Genomic DNA, 19,611 nt, shown 5'->3' with positions numbered 1-19,611 from the left:
TTTCCTCTTTATCTTCTGCTTCCCCTAATCTCAAATTGCCAGAAAGTGGTGGCGATCTCCACCCAATATGCCACATGCTCCTTCATTCCTGTTAACCCTTAACCATGGACAGAATATTTTCTATAAATATTATGGGGAATATTAACATCTGAGTCCTCCAAGTTTGGTGTTAGATGTGCTCCTTCTTCCTCTTGCATTCTGCCTGAAGCTAATCCAAAACTTTTTCCAGGCAGATGGATGCTTCAGACCATTTTGGGGAAGGTTATATACTCTATAATGAAAAATGAATTAATAATTGTCTAATCTTTATATCATTAAGCTGACTTTTAGGTTGCTAATACCATCCCCTCTGGATTGTTATCTGAAAAAACAAGTTTCACCAGCTGAAGGAGGTATGGAACAAAAGGATAAAGAAAATTCAAAATTCATCCTGCTAGAAGAATAACCCTGGGTCTTATAAAAATATCTGTCCAATAATGTTTACAAATTATACTCCCTTGGGCAGATACTTTCTAACAATATCTTTAGACATGGAAAATAAGCAAGCCTCAGAAAGCTAAAGGTTTAAAGAGAACTTTACTTGTTAGATTTTTCCTTCATATTTTTTGTAGTGTCTGTTAAAGGGAATAATGGAATTTGATAGTATTTTTTTTTATTTTCAAGTTTTTATTTAAATAGCAGTTAGTTAACATAGAGTGTAATATTAGTTTCAGGAGCAGAATTTACTGATTCATCACTTACATACAATACCATGTGCTCATCACAGCAAGTGCACTCCTTAATCCACATCACCCATTTAACCCATCCCCCCCCACCTACCTCCCCTCAGCAACCCTCAGTTTGTTCTCTACAGTTAAGAGTCTGTTTATGGTTTGCCGCTTTCTCTTTCTCCCCACTATGTTCATCTGTTTTGCCCAGTGGGGGCAGGGCTTAGGTTTAGGCCACCAGTGTTGGTGCTGTGCAGTTTAGTGATGTTGGTTTAGGCTGAGGGGTCAGGGAGAGGAATGGCAGCTCCTTTGTCCCCCCAGAGGGGAGTCTGTGCTTGCTGTTTTCAGGGAAACCCTCCTAGAAGAGTGAATAATTTCCTGTCCTGCATCATAGGTGTTTTTCAGATCACTGTTTTCATGCTATCTGTGTCTGGGTTACTTGCCTGCCTGGAGCAGCACCATGCACTTTGGATTTTAGGCCAGCCAGGGCAGCTGAGTTTTAAAACTCCAATCTTTAAGGGTACCGGGGTTACTTTCAGTTAAGTGTCTTGACTCTTGACCTCAGCTTAGGTCTTGATCTCGGGATTGTGAGTTCAAGCACCATGTGGAGCCTACTTAAAAATCAATCAATCAATCAATCAATCAATCTCCAAACTTTAGGGACCTGCTGTGGCAGGGACATACACTGGTCTTCTGGGGGAGGATCTCGCTGCCCTGGTATTTGTGCAGATTTGACCCAAAAGGACAGTTGCACCAGAGTGCAGGAGTGTGGGATTTGGAGCAAAGTGCACCAAGGAGCCAGTGTCCAGGTTTGCTGCCATGAGCAGGTGTCTCTGCATCTATGCTGAGGGTTGGGGGGAAGGAAATGGCGCCCACCAGCTCCTTTGTCCCCAGAAAGGCAATGCCTCCTCTCTCAGATGAACTCCAAGAAGGGGGACCCATCTTCCAGTGCATCTCAGGTGATCCACAGATCATGCCCTATGCTTCCTGAAGTACCTGCCTGCCTTCTCTATAGGAGCACTGCAGCGCCCTCAGGGCTTTATACCAGCCATGCCATGAACCTCTAAAACTCCAGTCTTTGAGCCCTGCTGGTGGCAAATATGAAAATCAGCCCCTCTTATTTTCCTGGTCAATGGCTTTGGGGAATTGTTTTCCTTGTGCAATCCCCTGTGTGCTCCTCTTTCTCTTGTCTCTCTCTGTGACCAGGGCTCCCACCCCTCCACACATCTCCACACCTCCTACCTCCCATGATGTGGCCTCCTCTCTCCCTCTAGTTGTGTAGTTTGTTCTGTAAGTCCTCAGATTGATTTCTTGGGTATTCAGAATGATTTGATATTTATCTAGCTGTGTTTGAGGGACAAGGCAAGCCTAGGGTCCTCCTACTACTCTGCCATCTTAGCTCCTTCCCCCTCTATGGTGTTTCAAAAAGACTTGATGTCTTAAAGTTCTTTATAAACTTTAATTTTTGTTGTCTTGCTTACATTTTTATTTTGGTATATGAAAGTCAAAGACTGTCCTCCGTGATCACTGGAACATTTTACTAATAATCTAATTTATACATACAGTCAAGTATAGATTCCCTTTTAATTCCTATGAAGATCTGTGGATTTGGATGTTACTGAAGCTGTTAAAACCATCCATGAATTCTTCCTGTCTAAAGTCTTCATGTATGCATCCTCATTTACAATGGTAATTTACAACCTATTTTTAAACATTCAGACTATGAATAATCTTTCTATTTAGAAGCATTTCCTCTCTGAAGTCCCACAACTATTTGATTCTGCAGATCATATGCTAACTTAAATATTTTCTTTCTATAAATTTAGAGCTCATACCTTTAATGATGCTCAGGAAATTTAGTCACTTTGTGGAGCAAACATGTTCTGAAGAGTTGATATCTTTATTGACTTGAGGTACTCATAACTCCAAGAATCTCAATCCCATCTTGTAATCAATACTGTTGGATATTAAAAATAAATTCTACCTGTCAAAAACTATTGTGGAAATAATTTTTTCATGTGGAAAATAAATGTAGCTGTCTGTGAACATAACCATGCATGTCGTATATTAGAATTAACTACTAATCAGTATCTAGACTTGTGGAATATTGTATTGTATTTCTATTCTAGCTACTGAATGAAGCCACAGAAATAGCTGGTTATGTTTACATTCCAAAAGAAAGCATTTATAGATAATAATAACTTCCCTCTTGAAGTGACTCTTGTCTATCTATATGTGTTGTCTTTTGTAGCAAATCCATTCTGGGGTCTATGCTATTCAGTATGACATTACAGAATGAACCTCCCATAGAAATGATAGCTCCAGGAGTGTGGGATATAAGCCAGCCATCTCCAGTGATCCTGCAGGTAAGAGTCAGGCTATGAGATTAAAGTATACATGGCAAAAAAAAAAAAAAAAAAAGTATACACAGCAAGTATTGGTTGATAAGTAGCTTCTCAATTACAGAAACAATTTTCTTCTAGAATCACACATTTTAATAGTCTTCTCTTCCTCCAATCTGCTGGGATTTGTAAAACCTCTAGTTCTTTTATTTTGTATTCAGTACTCTCAAAGCACTTTTCCTCCAGCTTATATAATAGCAATTTCAAGCCATTCTCCATCAAACATGGTCATGAAGGAAAGAAATGAAGTGTTGCCATTAGTATATTCATTATGTGGATTCACTATTCTTTCCATTGTCTGAAAACAGACATTGGTATATATTATTAACTTGGTACTTTACACCCGCCTTTGCATTGTGTCATGTTTCCTTAAAATCCTTCAGTTGTACATTTCCTATATGACTAGTAATTAGGTCAGTAGTGGAGGAGAAACTGCAAACAAAATCCATTCAACATACTTTCTTTACTTTTAAGACCCCTCTTCTTTCTGTGATTTGTTTTTTTTTTTTTTTAAGATTTTATTTATTTATTCATGAGAGACAGAGAGAGACAGAGAGAGAGAGAAGCAGAGGGAGAAGCAGGCTCCCAAGGAGCAGGGAGCCCTCTGTGATTTGTAATCATGAATAAAAGGTGGCTGGGCGCCTGGGTGGCTCAGTTGGTTAAGCGACTGCCTTCGGCTCAGGTCATGATCCCGGAGTCCCGGGATCGAGTCCCGCATCGGGCTCCCTGCTCGGCAGGGAGTCTGCTTCTCCCTCTAACCCTACCCCCTCTTGCGCTCTCTCTCTCACTCTCTCTCTAATAAATAAAATTTAAAAATCTTGTTAAAAAAAATTAAAAAAAAAAATTAAAGGTGGCTAATGATTCCAGACTTTGGTCCTTACTGCTGAGAGCTCCTTGTGTGTTCATCATTATAAATGATCATATTGGTCAGATACATGAAGCATGGCCATTCTCATATATGGAAATGCAGGGAATATGGACTTTCCATCTCTATAGGGAAAAACTGGGAACTGCTATCTGGGCAGCACTCTCTAGAACTGGATTTCTCAACTCAACACTAATGACATTTTGGACCAGATAACTCTTCGTTGTGGCAGCTGCCTTATACATTGTGGGATATTTAGCAGCATCTTTGGGTTCTACCTACTAGGTGCCAGTAGCACCTGCCTAGTTCTGACAATCAAAAAAAATGCTTCTTGATATTGTCAGATGTCCTCTAGGGATAAAATTGCCCTCAGCTGAGCAGAGCTGTTCTAGAGAAAGCCAGTGGAGTCTCTTGAGTTCTTAAGCTTCCAGGTTTGGGGTGAGGGACAAAGTGTAGCAAGATGTTGAAACTAGAAGAGAAAAATAATACTAATAAAAATGTGGCTTCCACTGTGAAGGAGGAAGTCCTTGCCAAACATCGATTTACTTCTAATTCATTGATGTGATGATGAAAAAGAGTGTCCAGTTTCAATATTGGCACAACATAGTAGATACTCAACATGTAATGGCTTATTATTTAGTAGATGTTCCATTGTAACATGACGACTACCTTTCTTTAAGAGGCCAAATGCAGGAGCACCTGGGTGGCTCAGTTGGTTAAGTATCTGACTGTTGACATCGGCTCAGGTCATGATCTCAGGGTGGTGAGATCAAGCTCCAAGTTGGGCTCTGCGTGCTCAGCATGGAGTCTGCCTGAGATTCTCTCTCTGCCTCTCCCCCAATCATGATCTATAAATAAATAAAATCTTTTTAAAAATGCATTTTTTAACAGACTATTGCTTGCCAGATATAAACTACCTCAGTTTAATGAGAATTTTCCAAGTCTGACCATTGCCCAAGCTTTGAGGATATAAAGTTATGATTCAACGGGTCTTTATCAGCATTGGTGGGGGTGGAAGAAGTAAGAGAGACTATCAGATGATTCTTCTCAGATGAGAGGAATAGCTCCTTTAGAACACAGATCCTGGCAAGTGGAATCTGAGGATTAGTTTCAAGTATTCAATAGGAGCATAGATTTCCAACTAGACATCTGGAGCTATAACCAAATTTATCTTTAAAAAAAGGTGGGGGGGACATGAAAATCGTTCAACATCATGCAAAAAGTTAAATAATCTAATTTTTATAAAATAATTTCAAATGGTATAGACATAAAAGGAAACATCTCAGGATATTTGTAATTGATGATAAAATATACAAAATAAAATAGGAGTTATTAAAGTTAAAACTCTTACTAACCGATGTCACTCTAATTATATATAGCTAAATTTAGAGTAGAATCTTTCAGCCTAAAGATTATAGTAAGGAAATTAGCAAATTCTGCAACCAGTATTTGTGTTAAGGAGTCAAGATGGGTATCAGGGAAAGACATCAGGCTCAGAGTTAGAAAATCTGGATTATAGTTTTAGCTCTTAAACAGAAAACTTTATAACTTTGGACAAGTCACCAAACATATTTTCACCTCTGTACAATGAAAGGGTTACACTATGCCTATCCAACTTCTTTCAGATCTGTACTTTTCTGATCATCTTTATTAGATAGCTACTGCCCCATGATTGCCACCCTAGTATGAGAAAGGATATGATATGTCACAGAACCTGAATCCTTTAAGTCCATCACTTTTTTTTAGGTTCTATGGCTTAAGTGCCACCGAAAGCAGTGGGTGGAGTGAAGTATATCTGAGTTCAGAAATGGACAAAGATTGGGGCGCCTGGGTGGCTCAGTCAGTTGTTTGCCTTCAGCTCAGGACATGATCCCAGGGTCCTGGGACCGAGGCCCGCATCCAACCCTGCATTGGGCTCCTTGCTCAGCAGGGAGCCTACTTCTCCCTCTCCCACTGCCTGCCACTACCCCTCCTTGTGCTCTCACTATTTCTCTGTCAAATAAATAAGTAAAATCTTAAAAAAAAAAGAAAAAAGAAAAAAGAAATGGAGACAGATTATTGCATGTTTCCATTGACCCGGATCTCCCTCAACTTCCTACCTCTCTCTGTGTACAATCAAGTAGAGTGGCTCTATCATAATTTAAGAACTAAGAGCAGAGTGGAGAGGGAGGAGCAAGATGGCAGAGGAGTAGGAGACCTAAATTTCTTCTGGTCCAGGAATTCAGCTAGATAGGGATCAAACCATTCTGAACACCTACGAACTCAACAGGAGATCAAAGAAAAGAATAGCAGCAACTCTCGGAACAGAAAAGCGACCACTTTCTGGAAGGTAGGACGTGTGGAGAAGTGAATCTGAGGTGATATTTGGGAAGATAGATGGTGGGGGAGGGAGCCTCCATCAGCTGCTACTGGCAAGTGATAGAGCAGCAGAGGACAAAATCGGAAATTTTAGAAGTCTGCTCCACTGAGGAACATCGCTCCAGTGGCTAAACAGGGGGTGGAACCCTTGCTGGGACGGTGTGGTTTCAGGACCCTCGGGGTCACAGAAAGACCAGGGGTGCCTGAGTGCAGCAGAGCTCCAGGTATCAGAGCAGGGAAGCTGGCTGCAGAGACCGAGCCGAGGAGTGGGCTCACAGCTTGGGGTTACCATAAACCGTGATCTGCAGCACAGTCAGGCCACTGCTCTTCCAGCAGGGATCCAACAAGCGGCAGATCCGGGGAGACTCCCCTTCCTCCCCCAGGAGGAGCAGCGCAGGAGTGCACTGCAGGGATCTGCTGGGTTTGGAGACTCCACATGGGGTCATGTGCTAGAAATAGAAATGCTCGGTCACAGGCCGGGTGAGCACAGTGTGCGGCCGGAGACTGGGGAGACAGGAGTGATTGACTGCTTTTCTCTGGAGGTGCACTGAAGAGTGGGGCCCCAAGTTCTCGGCTCCTCCGGGGCAGAGATTGGGAGGCTGCCATTTTCACTCTTGTCTTCCAAAGCTGTACTGAAAACTTGCAGGGAACAAAAGCTCCCGAGAGCAAGACCAAGCAGATTACTTAGACTGGTCCCGGTGAGGGCAGGACAATTCCGCCTCTGGCAAGGACATTTGAGAACAACGGAAACAGGCCCCTTCCCCAGAAGATCAGCAAGAACAGCCAGCCAAGACCAAGTTTACCGATCAATGAGAACAGCAGAATTCCAGCGCTAGGGGAATACTGCACATAGAATTCATGGCTTTATTCCCATGATTCTGTAGTCTTTCAAAATTAATTTTTTAAATTTTCTTTTCTTTTCATTTTAGAGTCATATTCTATCCCTTCATAATGCTTAACCTAATTTTTGGTATATATATAAGTTGTTCTCGCTTTAAAATGTTAGGTTACAGTTTCTTCTAATAGACCAAAATATACCCTAAATCTCTAGTGTATGGCTTTGTTCTGGTCTCTTGCCTGATCATATTCTCTCCCTTTTATTTTTTTAAAACCTCTTTCTTTTTTCAAACAACTTCCTTTCTTATCAATTCCATTTATAAAATCTATTATAATTTTCATCTTTACAGTCATATTCCATCCCTTCATTGTATTAACCCTTATTTTTGTACATATATAAGCTTTTCTTTAAAATTTTGGGAGGTACTTTCTTCTAACAGACCAAAATACACCCAAAATCTAGTGTGCGACACTGATCTATGCACCAGCCTGTTCATATTTGATCATATTCTGCTTTTTGTTGGTTTGTTTGTTTTTTGTTTGTTTGTTTGTTTTTCTTTTGATTTTTTTTTTCTTTTTTCTTTCTTTCCCTTTCTTTTCCCCAGTTTCAGGTCTCTTCTGATTTGTTTACTGTATATTTTTCTGGAGTCATTGTTACCCTGTAAGCAGTTTTTTCTCTCATTCATTTTTTCTCCTCTAGACAAAATGATAGGATGGAAAAATTCACCTCAAAAAAAAAAAAGAATAAGGGACGCCTGGGTGGCTCAGTCGGTTAAGCGTCTGCCTTCGGCTCAGGTCATGATCCCAGGGTCCTGGGATCGAGTCCTGCATCGGGCTCCCTGCGCCACGGGGAGCCTGCTTCTCCCTCTGCCTCTGTCTCTCTCTCTGTCTCTCATGAATAAATAAATAAAATCTTTAAAAAAAAAAAGAATAAGAGGCAGTGCCAACTGCCAGGGACCTAATCAATATGGACATTAGTAAGATGTTGGAACTAGAGTTCAGAATGATGATTTTAAAGATACTAGCTGGGCTTGAAAAAAGAATGGAAGATATTAGAGAAACCCTTTATGGAGAAATAAAAGAACTAAAATCTAACCAAGTCAAAATCAAAAAGGCTATTAATGAGGTGCAATCAAAAATGGAGACTCTAACTGCTAGGATAAATGAGGCAAAAGAGAGAATTAGTGATATAGGAGACCAAATGATGGACAATGAAGAAGCTGAAAAAAAGAGAGATAAACAACTAATGGATCACAAGGGCAGAATTCAATAGATAAGTGATACCATAAGACAAAATAATATTAGAATAATTGGGATCCCAGAAGAAGAAGAAAGAGAGAGAGGGGCAGAAGGTATATTGGAGCAAATTATAGGAGAAAACTTCCCTAATTTGGGGAAGGAACCAGGCATCAAAATCCAGGAGGCACAGAGAACCCCCATCAAAATCAATAAAAATAGGTCAACACCCCAACATCTAATAGTAAATGTTATGAGTCTCACAGACAAAGAGAAAATCCTGAAAGCAGCTCAGGAGAAGAGATCTGTAACCTACAATGGTAGAAACATTAGATTGTCAACAGACCTATCCATAGAGACCTGGCAGGCCAGAAAGGACTGGCATGATATATTCAGAGCACTAAATGAGAAAAATATACAGCCAAGAATACTATATCCAGCTAGGCTGTCATTGAAAATAGAAGGAGAGATAAAAAGCTTCCAGGACAAACAAAAACTAAAGAATTTGCAAACATGAAACCAGCCTTACAAGAAATATTGAAAGGGGTTCTCTAAGCAAAGAGAGAGCCTAAAAGTAACATAGACCAGAAAGGAACACAGACAATATACAGTAAGAGTCACCTTACAGGCAATACAAAGGCACTAAATTTCTATCTTTCAATAGTACCCTGAATGTAAATGGGCTAAATGCCCCAATCAAAAGACACAGGCTATCAGTTTGGATAAAAAAACAAGACCCATCAATATGCTGTCTGCAAGAGACTCATTTTAGACCCAAAGACACCCCCAGATTGAAAGTGAGGGGGTAGAAAGCCATTTTTACCATGCTAATGGACACCAAAAGAAAGCTGGGGTGGCAATCCTTATATCAGACAAATTAGATTTTAAACCAAAGACTATAATAAGAGATGAGAAAGGACACTATATCATATTTAAAGGGTCTATCCAACAAGAAGATCTAACAATTGTAAATATCGATGCCCCTAACATGGGAGCAGCCAATTATATAAGCCAATTAATAACAAAATCAAAGAAACACATCAACAACAATACAATAATAGTGGGGGACTTTAACACCCCCCTCACTGAAATGGACAGATCATCTAAGCAAAAGATCAACAAGGAAATAAAGACTTTAAATGCCACACTGGACCAAATGGACTTCACAGATGTATTCAAAACATTTCATCCCAAAGCAACAGAATACACATTCTTCTCTAGTGCCCATGGAACATTCTCCAGAATAGATCACATCCTAGGTCACAAATCAGGTCTCAACTGGTACCAAAAGATTGGGATCATTCCCTGCCTATTTTCAGACCACAATGCTTTGAAACTAGAACTCAGTCACAAGAGGAAAGTTGGAAAGAACTCAAATACATGGAGGCTAAAGAGCATCCTACTAAAGAATGAATGGTTTAACCAGGAAATTAAAGAAGAATTAAAAAAAAATCGTGGAAACAAGTGAAAATGAAAACACAACTGTTCAAAATCTTTGGGATGCAGCAAAGGCAGTCCTAAGAGGAAAGTGTATAGCAATACAAGCCTCTCTCAAGAAACAAGAAAGGTCTCAAATACACAACCTAACCCTACACCTAAAGGAGCTGGAGAAAGAAAAGCAAATAAAGCCTAAACCCAGCAGGAGAAGAGAAATAATAAAGATCAGAGCAGAAATCAATGAAATAGAAACTAAAAGAACAGTAGAACAGATCAATGAAATTAGGAGCTGGTTCTTTGAAAGAATTAACAAGATTGATAAACCCCTGGCCAGACTTATCAAAAAGAAAAGAGAAAGGACCCAAAATCATGATCAAGAAAATCATGAATGAAAGAGGAGAAATCACAACCAAAACCAAAGAAATACAAACAATTATAAGAACATATTATGAGCAACTCTATGCCAGCAAATTAGATAACCTAGAAGAAATGGATGCATTCCTAGAGATGTATCAAATTCCTAGAGATGTACCAAAATTGAACCAGGAAGAAATAGAAAACCTGAACAGCCTATAACCACTAAGGAAATTGAAGCAGTCATCAAAAATCTCCCAAAAAACAAAAGCCCAGGGCCAGATGGCTTCCCAGGGGAATTCTACCAAACATTTCAAGAAGAATTAATACCTATTCTTCTGAAACTGTCCCAAAAAATAGAAATGGAAGGAAAACTTCCAAACTCATTTTATGAGGCCAGCATTACCTTGATCCCAAAACCAGACAAAGACCCCATCAAAAAGGAGAATTACAGACCAATATCCCTCATGAACATGGATGCAAAAATTCTCACCAAAATACTAGCCAATAGGATCCAACAGTATGTTAAAAGGATTATTCACCATGACCAAGTGGGATTTATCCCTGTGCTGCAAGGTCGGTTCAACATCCACAAATCAATCAATGTGATATAATACATTAATAAAAGAAAGAACAAGAACCGTATGATCCTCTCAATAGATGCAGAAAAAGCACTTGACAAAGTACAGCATCCTTTCTTGATCAAAACTCTTCAGAGCATCGCTAAAGTCAAGGGAAGCAAGGGCAAAAATGAACTATTGGGACTTCATCAAGATAAAAAGCTTTTGCACAGCAAAAGAAGCAGCCAACATCAATATCATAGAAGCCATCTATGAAAAACCCACAGCGAATATCATTCTCAATGGGGAAAAACTGAGAGCTTTCCCCCTAAGATCAGGAATACGGCTGGGATGTCCACTGTCACCACTGCTATTCAACATAGCACTAGAAGTCCTAGCCACAGAAATCAGACGATAAAAAGAAGTAAAAGGCATCTGAATCAGCAAAGAAGAAGTCAAACTCTCACTCTTTGCAGATGATATGATACATTGTGTGGAAAACCCAAAAGACTCCACCCCAAAACCGCTAGAACTCATACAGGAATTCAGTAAAGTGGCAGGATATAAATCAATGCACAGATCTGTGGCATTCCTATACACCAACAACAAGACAGAAGAAAGAGAAATTAAGGAGTCGACCACATTTACAATTGCACCCAAAACCATAAGATACCTAGGAATAAATCTAACCAAAGAGGCAAAGAATCTGTACTCAGAAAAGAATAAAATACTCATGAAAGAAATTGAGGAAGACAAAAAGAAAGGGAAAAACGTTCCATGCTCATGGACTGGAAGAACAAATATTGTGAAGATGTCAATGCTACCTAGAGCAATCTACACATTTAATGCAATCCTTATCAAAAAACCATCGACTTTTTTCAAAGAAATGGAACAAATAATCCTAAAATTTGTATGGAACGAGAAAAGACCCTGAATAGCCAGAGGAATATTGAAAAAGAAAAGCAAAGCTGGTGGCATCACAATTTCAGACTTCAAGCTCTATTACAAAGCTGTTATCATCAAGACAGTATGGTACTGGCACAAAAACAGATACATAGATCAATGGAACAGAATAGAGAGCCCAGAAATGGACCCTCAACTCTATGGTCAACTAATTTTGACAAAGCAGGAAAGAATGTCCAATGGGGAAAAGACAGTCTCTTCAATAAATGGTGTTGGGAAAGTTGGACAGCCACATGCAGAAGAATGAAACTGGACCATTTCCTTACACCACACACAAAAATAGACTCAAAATGGTTGAAAGACCTCAATGTGAGACAGGAGTCCATCAAAATCCTACAACAGACAGCAACCTTTTCGACCTCAGCCACAGCAACTTCTTCCTAGAAACATCACCAAAGGCAAGGGAAGCAAGGGCAAAAATGAACTATTGGGACTTCATCAAGATAAAAAGCTTTTGCACAGCAAAAGGAACAGCCAACAAAACCAAAAGACAACCGACAGAATGGGAGAAGATATTTGCAAATGACATATCAGATAAAGGGCAAAATCTATAAGGAACTTATCAAATTCAACACCCAAAGAACAAAGAATCCAATCAAGAAATGGGCAGAAGACATGAACAGACATTTTTCCAAAGAAGACATCCAAATGGCCAACAGACACATGAAAAAGTGCTCAACATCGCTTGGCATCAGGGAAATCCAAATGAAAACCTCAATGAGATACTACCTCACACCAGTCAGGATGGCTAAAATTAACAAGTCAGGAAATGACAGATGTTGGCAGGGTTGTGGAGAAAGGGGAACCCTCCTACACTGTTGGTGGGAATGCAAGCTGGTGCAACCACTCTGGAAAACAGTATGGAGGTTCCTCAAAAAGTTGAAAATGGAGCTACCATATAATCCAGCAATTGCACTACTGGGTATTTACCCAAAGATACAAATGTAGGGATCCGAAGGGGTACGTGCACCCTGATGTTTATAGCAGTAATGTCCACAATAGCCAAACTATGGAAAGAGCCAAGATATCCATCGACAGACGAATGGATAAAGAAGATGTGGTATAAATATACAATGGAATATTATGCAGCCATCAAAAGGAATGAAATCTTGCCATTTGCAAGGACGTGGATGGAATTGGAGGGTATTATGCTGAGTGAAATAAGTCAATCAGAGAAAGACATGTATCATATGATCTCACTGATATGAGGAATTCTTAATCTCAGGAAACAAACTGAGGGTTGCTGTAGTGGTAGGGGGTGGGAGGGATGGGGTGGCTGGTTGATAGACACTGGGGAGGGTATGTGCTATGGTGAGCACTATGAATTGTGTAAGACTGTTGAATCACAGACCTGTACCTCTGAAACAAATAATACATTACATGTTAAACAGAAAAAGAAGATAGCAGGAAGTGAAAAATGAATGGGGCGGAAATCGGTGGGGGAGACGAACCATGAGAGACGATGGACTCTGAGAAACAAACTGAGAGTTCTAGAGGGGAGGGGTGTGGGGGGATGGGTTAGCCTGGTGATGGGTATTAAAGAGGGCACGTACTGAGTGGAGCACTGTGTGTTATACACAAACAATGAATCATGGAACACTACATCAAAAACTAATGATGTAATGTATAGTGATATAACATAACATTAAAATTAAATTATATTAATAAAATAAAATAAAATAAAAAATAAAATAAAATAAAAAAGAACTAAGAGCAGAGTTTTAGACAATGTTGCTCTTGTTCTATTTCATATTCCTCTACTTCCCCACCTCCCCATTCATGTCTAAATTCACTATATTCTGGCTTGTTATTCTTAGTTACCCGATCCAGTGGTGGTTTTAGTTCTCTTCAGACTAGCTTTTGCAACTTTTGGCACTCTTTCCTATTGGAGAACACTCTTTTCCTCTCATTATCCTTTCTCTGTTTCCTTCCCAGGCTCCCCTTCTGCTAATCCTCCCTGTTGACAGTTCTCAAAAGTTCCATGTACTGCCCATTGTTATTCTCAGTATATATACTCTCCTGGGAAAACTTCTTAAAAAGCTTTGTTGAGATAGAATTCACATACCGTACAACCTTCCCTTTTAAAGTGTGCAATTCATTTTTTGGGATTTTTTTTTTTTTTTTAGTTCTTTCAAAGATATGTACAATTACCACCAACATCAATTTTAGAGCATTTTCATCATGTCAATTAGCAAACCTATATCCTTTAGCTATCACCTCTTATTCTCCCATTTTCCCCAACTCTAAAAAACTGCTAATCTACTTTCTGTCTCTATAGATTCACCTATTCTGCATATTTCATACAGATTAAATCATACAATACTTGGTCTTTTGTGACTGGCTTCTTTCATTTAGTATAATGTTTCACAAAGTTCATCTACATTATAGCATACATCAGTATTCATTCCTTTTTTATTGTTGAATAATATTACATTGGCTGGATATACTACTATACTTTATCCATTCATTAGTTGATAATGCATTTAGATTGTTTCTACATTTTGGCTATTGAGAATGGCACTGCTGTGAACATTTGTGTACAAGTTTGTGTGTGGATGTATGTTTTCATTTATCTTGGAGATTATATATATATATCATTAGAATTGCTAGATCTCATTCATTTCTAAGGTTTTATTCACAATATCTATCCAGGTTCACTTTTTAATCTATCTCTAGTTCATATATTTCACACTACACACTTCAGACAAATATAGCCACATACCTGCTGAAACTCCCACCTGGATATTCTACAGACAGCTTCAAAGAAAACATATCCCAAACTGAGCTCATCTTTCTCTCCAAATTGCATACATCCCCTGAATTATTTATGTCTGTTCATGCCCCCACATACACGTACTTGTTTCATTTGCCTCATCCCTCTTTATCCCTACTCATACTCAGTCTGTGCTATACCCTGCCAATTTACCTCCCATATGTTTCCCACGTGTATCCTTTCTATTCGCCACATCTGCCCTAGGTCAAAAATTCCCTCCTAGGTTACAATAGTTTAGCTGGCTTTCTTGCTTTTAGTTTTGTCATTCTATAATCCAAAATCCATAAGTTTGATCTTCCTAAAACTTAAATTTGAACCTGCCACTCTTCTATTTACACTCTTCAATAACTCAGCACTACCTAGAGAATTAAGGTCACGCTCTACAGCATGACTCCCCTCCCACTGTTTCTCTTGCCACTCCTTAGCTGACACTTCAAGCTCCAGCAACTTTGAAAATGTAGTTTCTGACATGCACTGTCCTGCTTTTACCTTATGTGCATTTACAAATACTGTTTCCTGCTTGTGGTGTGCCCTCCCTCTTCCTCTCACCATCCACTGCCTACCCCTCCTCTGACATTATTTGTGTAATTAATATTCATCTTTTAGGATCCATAGGCCCTCCTCTAGGAATCTCTCCCATATGCTCTCCTCTCTTTCCACCCCAAGCAGGGTTAAGTGACGACCTTCCTTTGCATTCACATAATAACCAGTAAGATTTTTATCAACACATGAACCACATTATACTTCTTTCTCATTGACTTTTTGCCCATTGACTTGTGATTTCTGAAGGCATTGGGTGTTTTATCCCTAACATCTAGCATAGTACCTGAAATATAATATTTGTAAAATCAATGCTATGTGTCCATACATTTTATCACTACAATAACCCAACGTACAGATGTTTCTAAACTTTGTACTTTATTGCAATTATTGGAATCCAGATTCTAGAGTGTTTGGTTCTTCCTTTTATCTAAGTGGCCTTCCTCTTAAACTAATTCATACTTACTTACTCACCCAAAGTATTTTACTTTACTGAACATTGTATTAGATGCTTACACTTCATTATCAACAATGTTAGGGGGAGGCAACAGTCTTATTGATACCAGGTCTTTAGAACACAGTACCTTTTGCATCCTAATGTAGCAGATTTTTGTTTTTGTTTTTGTTTTTTTCCATCACTCCTGAACTGCCTTATGGATCCCTCTTTTACATTTCCTTCCTTAAGACTCACCACAATTACCATCCAGTTGGTAGGCATCCTTCCTTACCCTGAAATACCATAGTACTTATGGTCTAACGTTCATGTGCCTCATAATATCCAAATACATCTACAGTCCAGGGGGTAGTTCTTTGAACAAGTTGACAGAATCATGGGGACCCAAACTGGGCCCATTGGCACCTCTGGGCATGGTTGTGGGTCATGGACACCAGGGACATTCACAGCAGCTTCCTCAAGGAATTCCAAGTCATAAAGTCACAGTAGGAATCATAGTGGTGAAGTGTAAATGGAGAAGGATGAGGAGAGGAAGTGAAGTAAGAGGCATAAATAGAACACAAGAAGTCAATATCCAGATGTATAAGGAGGTGTGAATTAAAGGACTGGATAATCAGGTCTGAATATTTTCCTGCATCTCAGAGAAAAGAGCCTCATAATTTTTTGTTGTTGTTGTTCTTGAAATCAGGAGTCTATCCTCAATGCTTGAGGCAGGAATGTAATAAATAGATGTTATGGCTCATGCAATGGAGACATTTGAGGAGATCTCCTGGAGCACTCCATTAAAAATACTTTTGAGACCAAAGCAGGCTTGGCTAGTTACAATCATAGAAGGAGAAAACCAGAGTCACATGTTTGCCATTACTGACTTGAAGCACAACTTCGGGGTACTATGTATCTATATTGTACCATACTTTAATTGTTAATGTATACCTTTTCTCCTTAATTAGACTTTAAGTTCTTTGAAGGTGATGGATACTTTTTATATCTTCCATAATGCATGATATGCAAAAAAATTCTAGGGCAAATATAATAACATATACTTTGTGGGAACTTCACTTCTGTGAAAAATTACAACAAAAGGCATTTGGGAGAAATTCCAATATTTCCTATCAGTGGGTCAGGAATCAGTAATTGTAGCCTCATAACATATGACATAATGCAGTCTGTATAGGGACTCATTCATATATCAGAAATTAAAAATTCATAAGTGAAATATATCAAAGAATTTATTATATATTTGTGCACAGGGATACTTCTATATTCTCATCCAGTAACTTTAGTTTCCTCATCCACCCTGCTCTTCACTTAAAACCAACATAAAATTGAACTAGTTCATCAAATACTATTTCTAGTATTTTTGTTTCGTGTGTTTAAAATATTTGAGCACATAGAATAACATAACCTGCCAATGCTAGAGCTACCTCTCTCTAAGGAACCAAAATTAATCTTTTTGTCAAGAGGGAAAATTTATTATAATATTGCTTTTCTATGACTCATTTCTTTCATCATGTTGGAGTATTAAATGGTACAGTATAACAAAATTTATACCAAAAACAAATGTGGCAACAAATTTTAGAGGTTATAAAATTGCTAAAACTTTTTTCTAGTAAATAACCCAAATAGATTCAACCATATTTCAAGCTGTAACTCACACAGTCTACCTTATGTTTCTCAATTTTCTCTGAGATCCCAAACTAACAGTTCAGCAGAGAAAAATTATTTAGATTTTTTTAATATAAAAAAATATTATAACTTTAAACACACATATGGGCATTAAAATATCTAGCTCATTTACATGGTCTGAAACTGTATATTTTGTTAACTGTTTTTTTTTTTATTTTACTTGATTCAGATTATCACTGAAACATGGTTTACTAGAAAACACATTCTGCCAAAAAAAGTGGCCTGAATTCTAGCCCTGTCTATAAATCTGAACTACAGAGCAAGAGCAAAAATACTGTATTTGGTTATACACTTACACAGATCTTTACCAGAAATTTCATGTCTACAAAGTGTTTTACAGCCCTGTAGATTTCCTGAAGTAGAAACCAACATAGAGTAATTCTTTTTATTTTCTCAGATATTTATATGAGAAAAGTGTAATTACCATCTACATTTTTTTTAAATATTTTATTTATTTATTTGAGAGAGAGAGAATAAGAAAGAGAGCACATGAGAGGGGGGAGGGTCTGAGGGAGAAGCAGACTCCCTGCCGAGCAGGGAGCCCAATGCGGGACTTGATCCCAGGACTCCAGGATCATGACCTGAGCCGAAGGCAGTCGCTTAACCAACTGAGCCACCCAGGCGCCCCTAGCATCTACATTTTTTATCATTTAATAATAGAAAGATATCTTAATACTTAACTGTATAAAGTATATAATTTCAGCATTAAACAACAATGTAATATTTAAATTTATGAAACTTCATATATTGTTATTTTTTCTCATTTTTCCTCAGATAACATTACACATTACTAATTTATGCCACTTATATAAATAATTGAGGATTTGCTAAATACCATATATATTTAAATACCAAGTCCAAAACCTAATGATTCTTTTTGTTTTTTTAAAGATTTTACTTATTTATGTTAGAGAGAGATAGAGAGCACACAAGTAGCAGGGGGGCAGAAGGAGAGGAAGAGAGAGAATCTCAAGCAGACTCTGCACTAAGCATAGAGCCTGACGTGGGGCTCGATCCTGCGACCCTGAGCCAAAATCAAGAGTCGGATGCTTAACCAGCCACCCAGGTGTCCCAACCCTAATGATTCTTTTAAAAATTATTTTTAAGTGGAAAAGAACACAGAAATAACATAGGAATTTTCCTTTAGTTTCTACAAACTAGGTAGAGAATATTAAATTAATGATGCATTTTGAGGCATTCAATACATGGCAAACCATTTCTTTATTTCAGATTGATTTTCCAGCTACTGAGTGGGAGTATATGAAACTTGATTCTGAAGAGAATAGAAATAACCTTGAAGAACCACCAAAAGAGTGTTTAAAACATATTGCCAGACTTTCACAGAAACAATCTCCCTTACTGTAAGTGACCCAGGTCTTGTGAGTGAATTTTGCCTGCTGTTTTTGATACATGAATTATACTGGAAGTCACATCTGTTGGATGATCAATTAATGTTTAGGAGCTAAATTAGTAATTCTGTATGTTTTTTAAAGATTTTTTTTTCCCATTGCTTTTAACAACTTTAACTTTAGTCAAAGGACAAATAAAAAGATTGGAAATCATTCAATTCAGTACAACAAAGCAGAGACTGATTAGATATATATCAGCATTTAACAAGGAAAAACCATTGCTCAACCATCCTTCAACTGAGTAAAAAGTTGTTTTAGTAAATAAGTAAGAGCAAAATTTAATTTTCATGGCAGATTTAAAAAGAATAGATATAAATAATGTTTTAATAGCACTAAGTTAGTGACTAAGGAGTACTTAAATTTTGTCAAACACTAATTCTCTGAAAAATAAAATAAAATCCCAAGAAGAGATATAAGAGAACTAGTGATATTAGTACTTTCTACTTGGTAATATCTAAGCCATAGCTGATTGTGCTCATTAATAGCATGCAAAAGCATAAAACTAAGGAAGTAACTTTTTATGTGTATACTGTGATAAGATATGAAACATGATAAAGCCTTTCATTCCAAGAATAAGAAATTGTTTAAATATTTTGAACAGGAGAGTCATGTGATCTAAATAATCTTTTTGAGTAGACCCTTGGACTGCAAGTTGAAGAATGGATTAGAGAGAAATTAAGAATGGAAGCAGTACAGCAAGAAGGTTGATGTAATTTTTTAAGCGAGAGGTCGTGGTGACTAAAACTAGGGTGATGACAATGGACATTGGTAAAAATGGCTGGATTTGGGACCAAGATCTATTTTGGAAATTGAGAAGACATGACTTTATAATTACTAGTAACTAGGGGATAAGCCAAGTGAGAAAGCAAGAAATCAATAGATTGCCTATTTGAAATGATTGAATAGGCAGATGTTAAGAGTCATTTTCTGGAGAAGGAATAAGTTTTGGCCATTTCAGATTGAGGCATTGAGTGTGATCAAGATTTCTGTTTTGGGTAATATTATTGCCCTTATCTCTAATTTCACCTTG

General features: G+C 38.2%; 1 protein-coding gene across 2 annotated transcripts in view; it reads left to right on the top strand.

Moving 5' to 3' along the window:
• The window catches only part of PIK3C2G (phosphatidylinositol-4-phosphate 3-kinase catalytic subunit type 2 gamma), a 344,923-nt gene that overhangs the window by 89,179 nt on the left and 236,133 nt on the right, over nt 1-19,611 (top strand). For both annotated transcript variants that reach the window (XM_035028133.1, XM_035028132.1), the window contains 2 exons: nt 2,959-3,073; nt 18,403-18,533. In XM_035028133.1, coding sequence (XP_034884024.1) covers nt 2,959-3,073; nt 18,403-18,533 — 246 coding nt within the window. The remainder of the gene's footprint in view (nt 1-2,958; nt 3,074-18,402; nt 18,534-19,611) is intronic.

This window comes from Mirounga leonina, unplaced genomic scaffold (genome assembly GCF_011800145.1).
Source record: "Mirounga leonina isolate KUSES-001 unplaced genomic scaffold, KU_Mleo_1.0 Mir_201, whole genome shotgun sequence".
NCBI classification, from domain to species: Eukaryota; Metazoa; Chordata; class Mammalia; order Carnivora; family Phocidae; genus Mirounga; species Mirounga leonina.
This window is presented reverse-complemented; position numbering and strand designations above follow the sequence as displayed.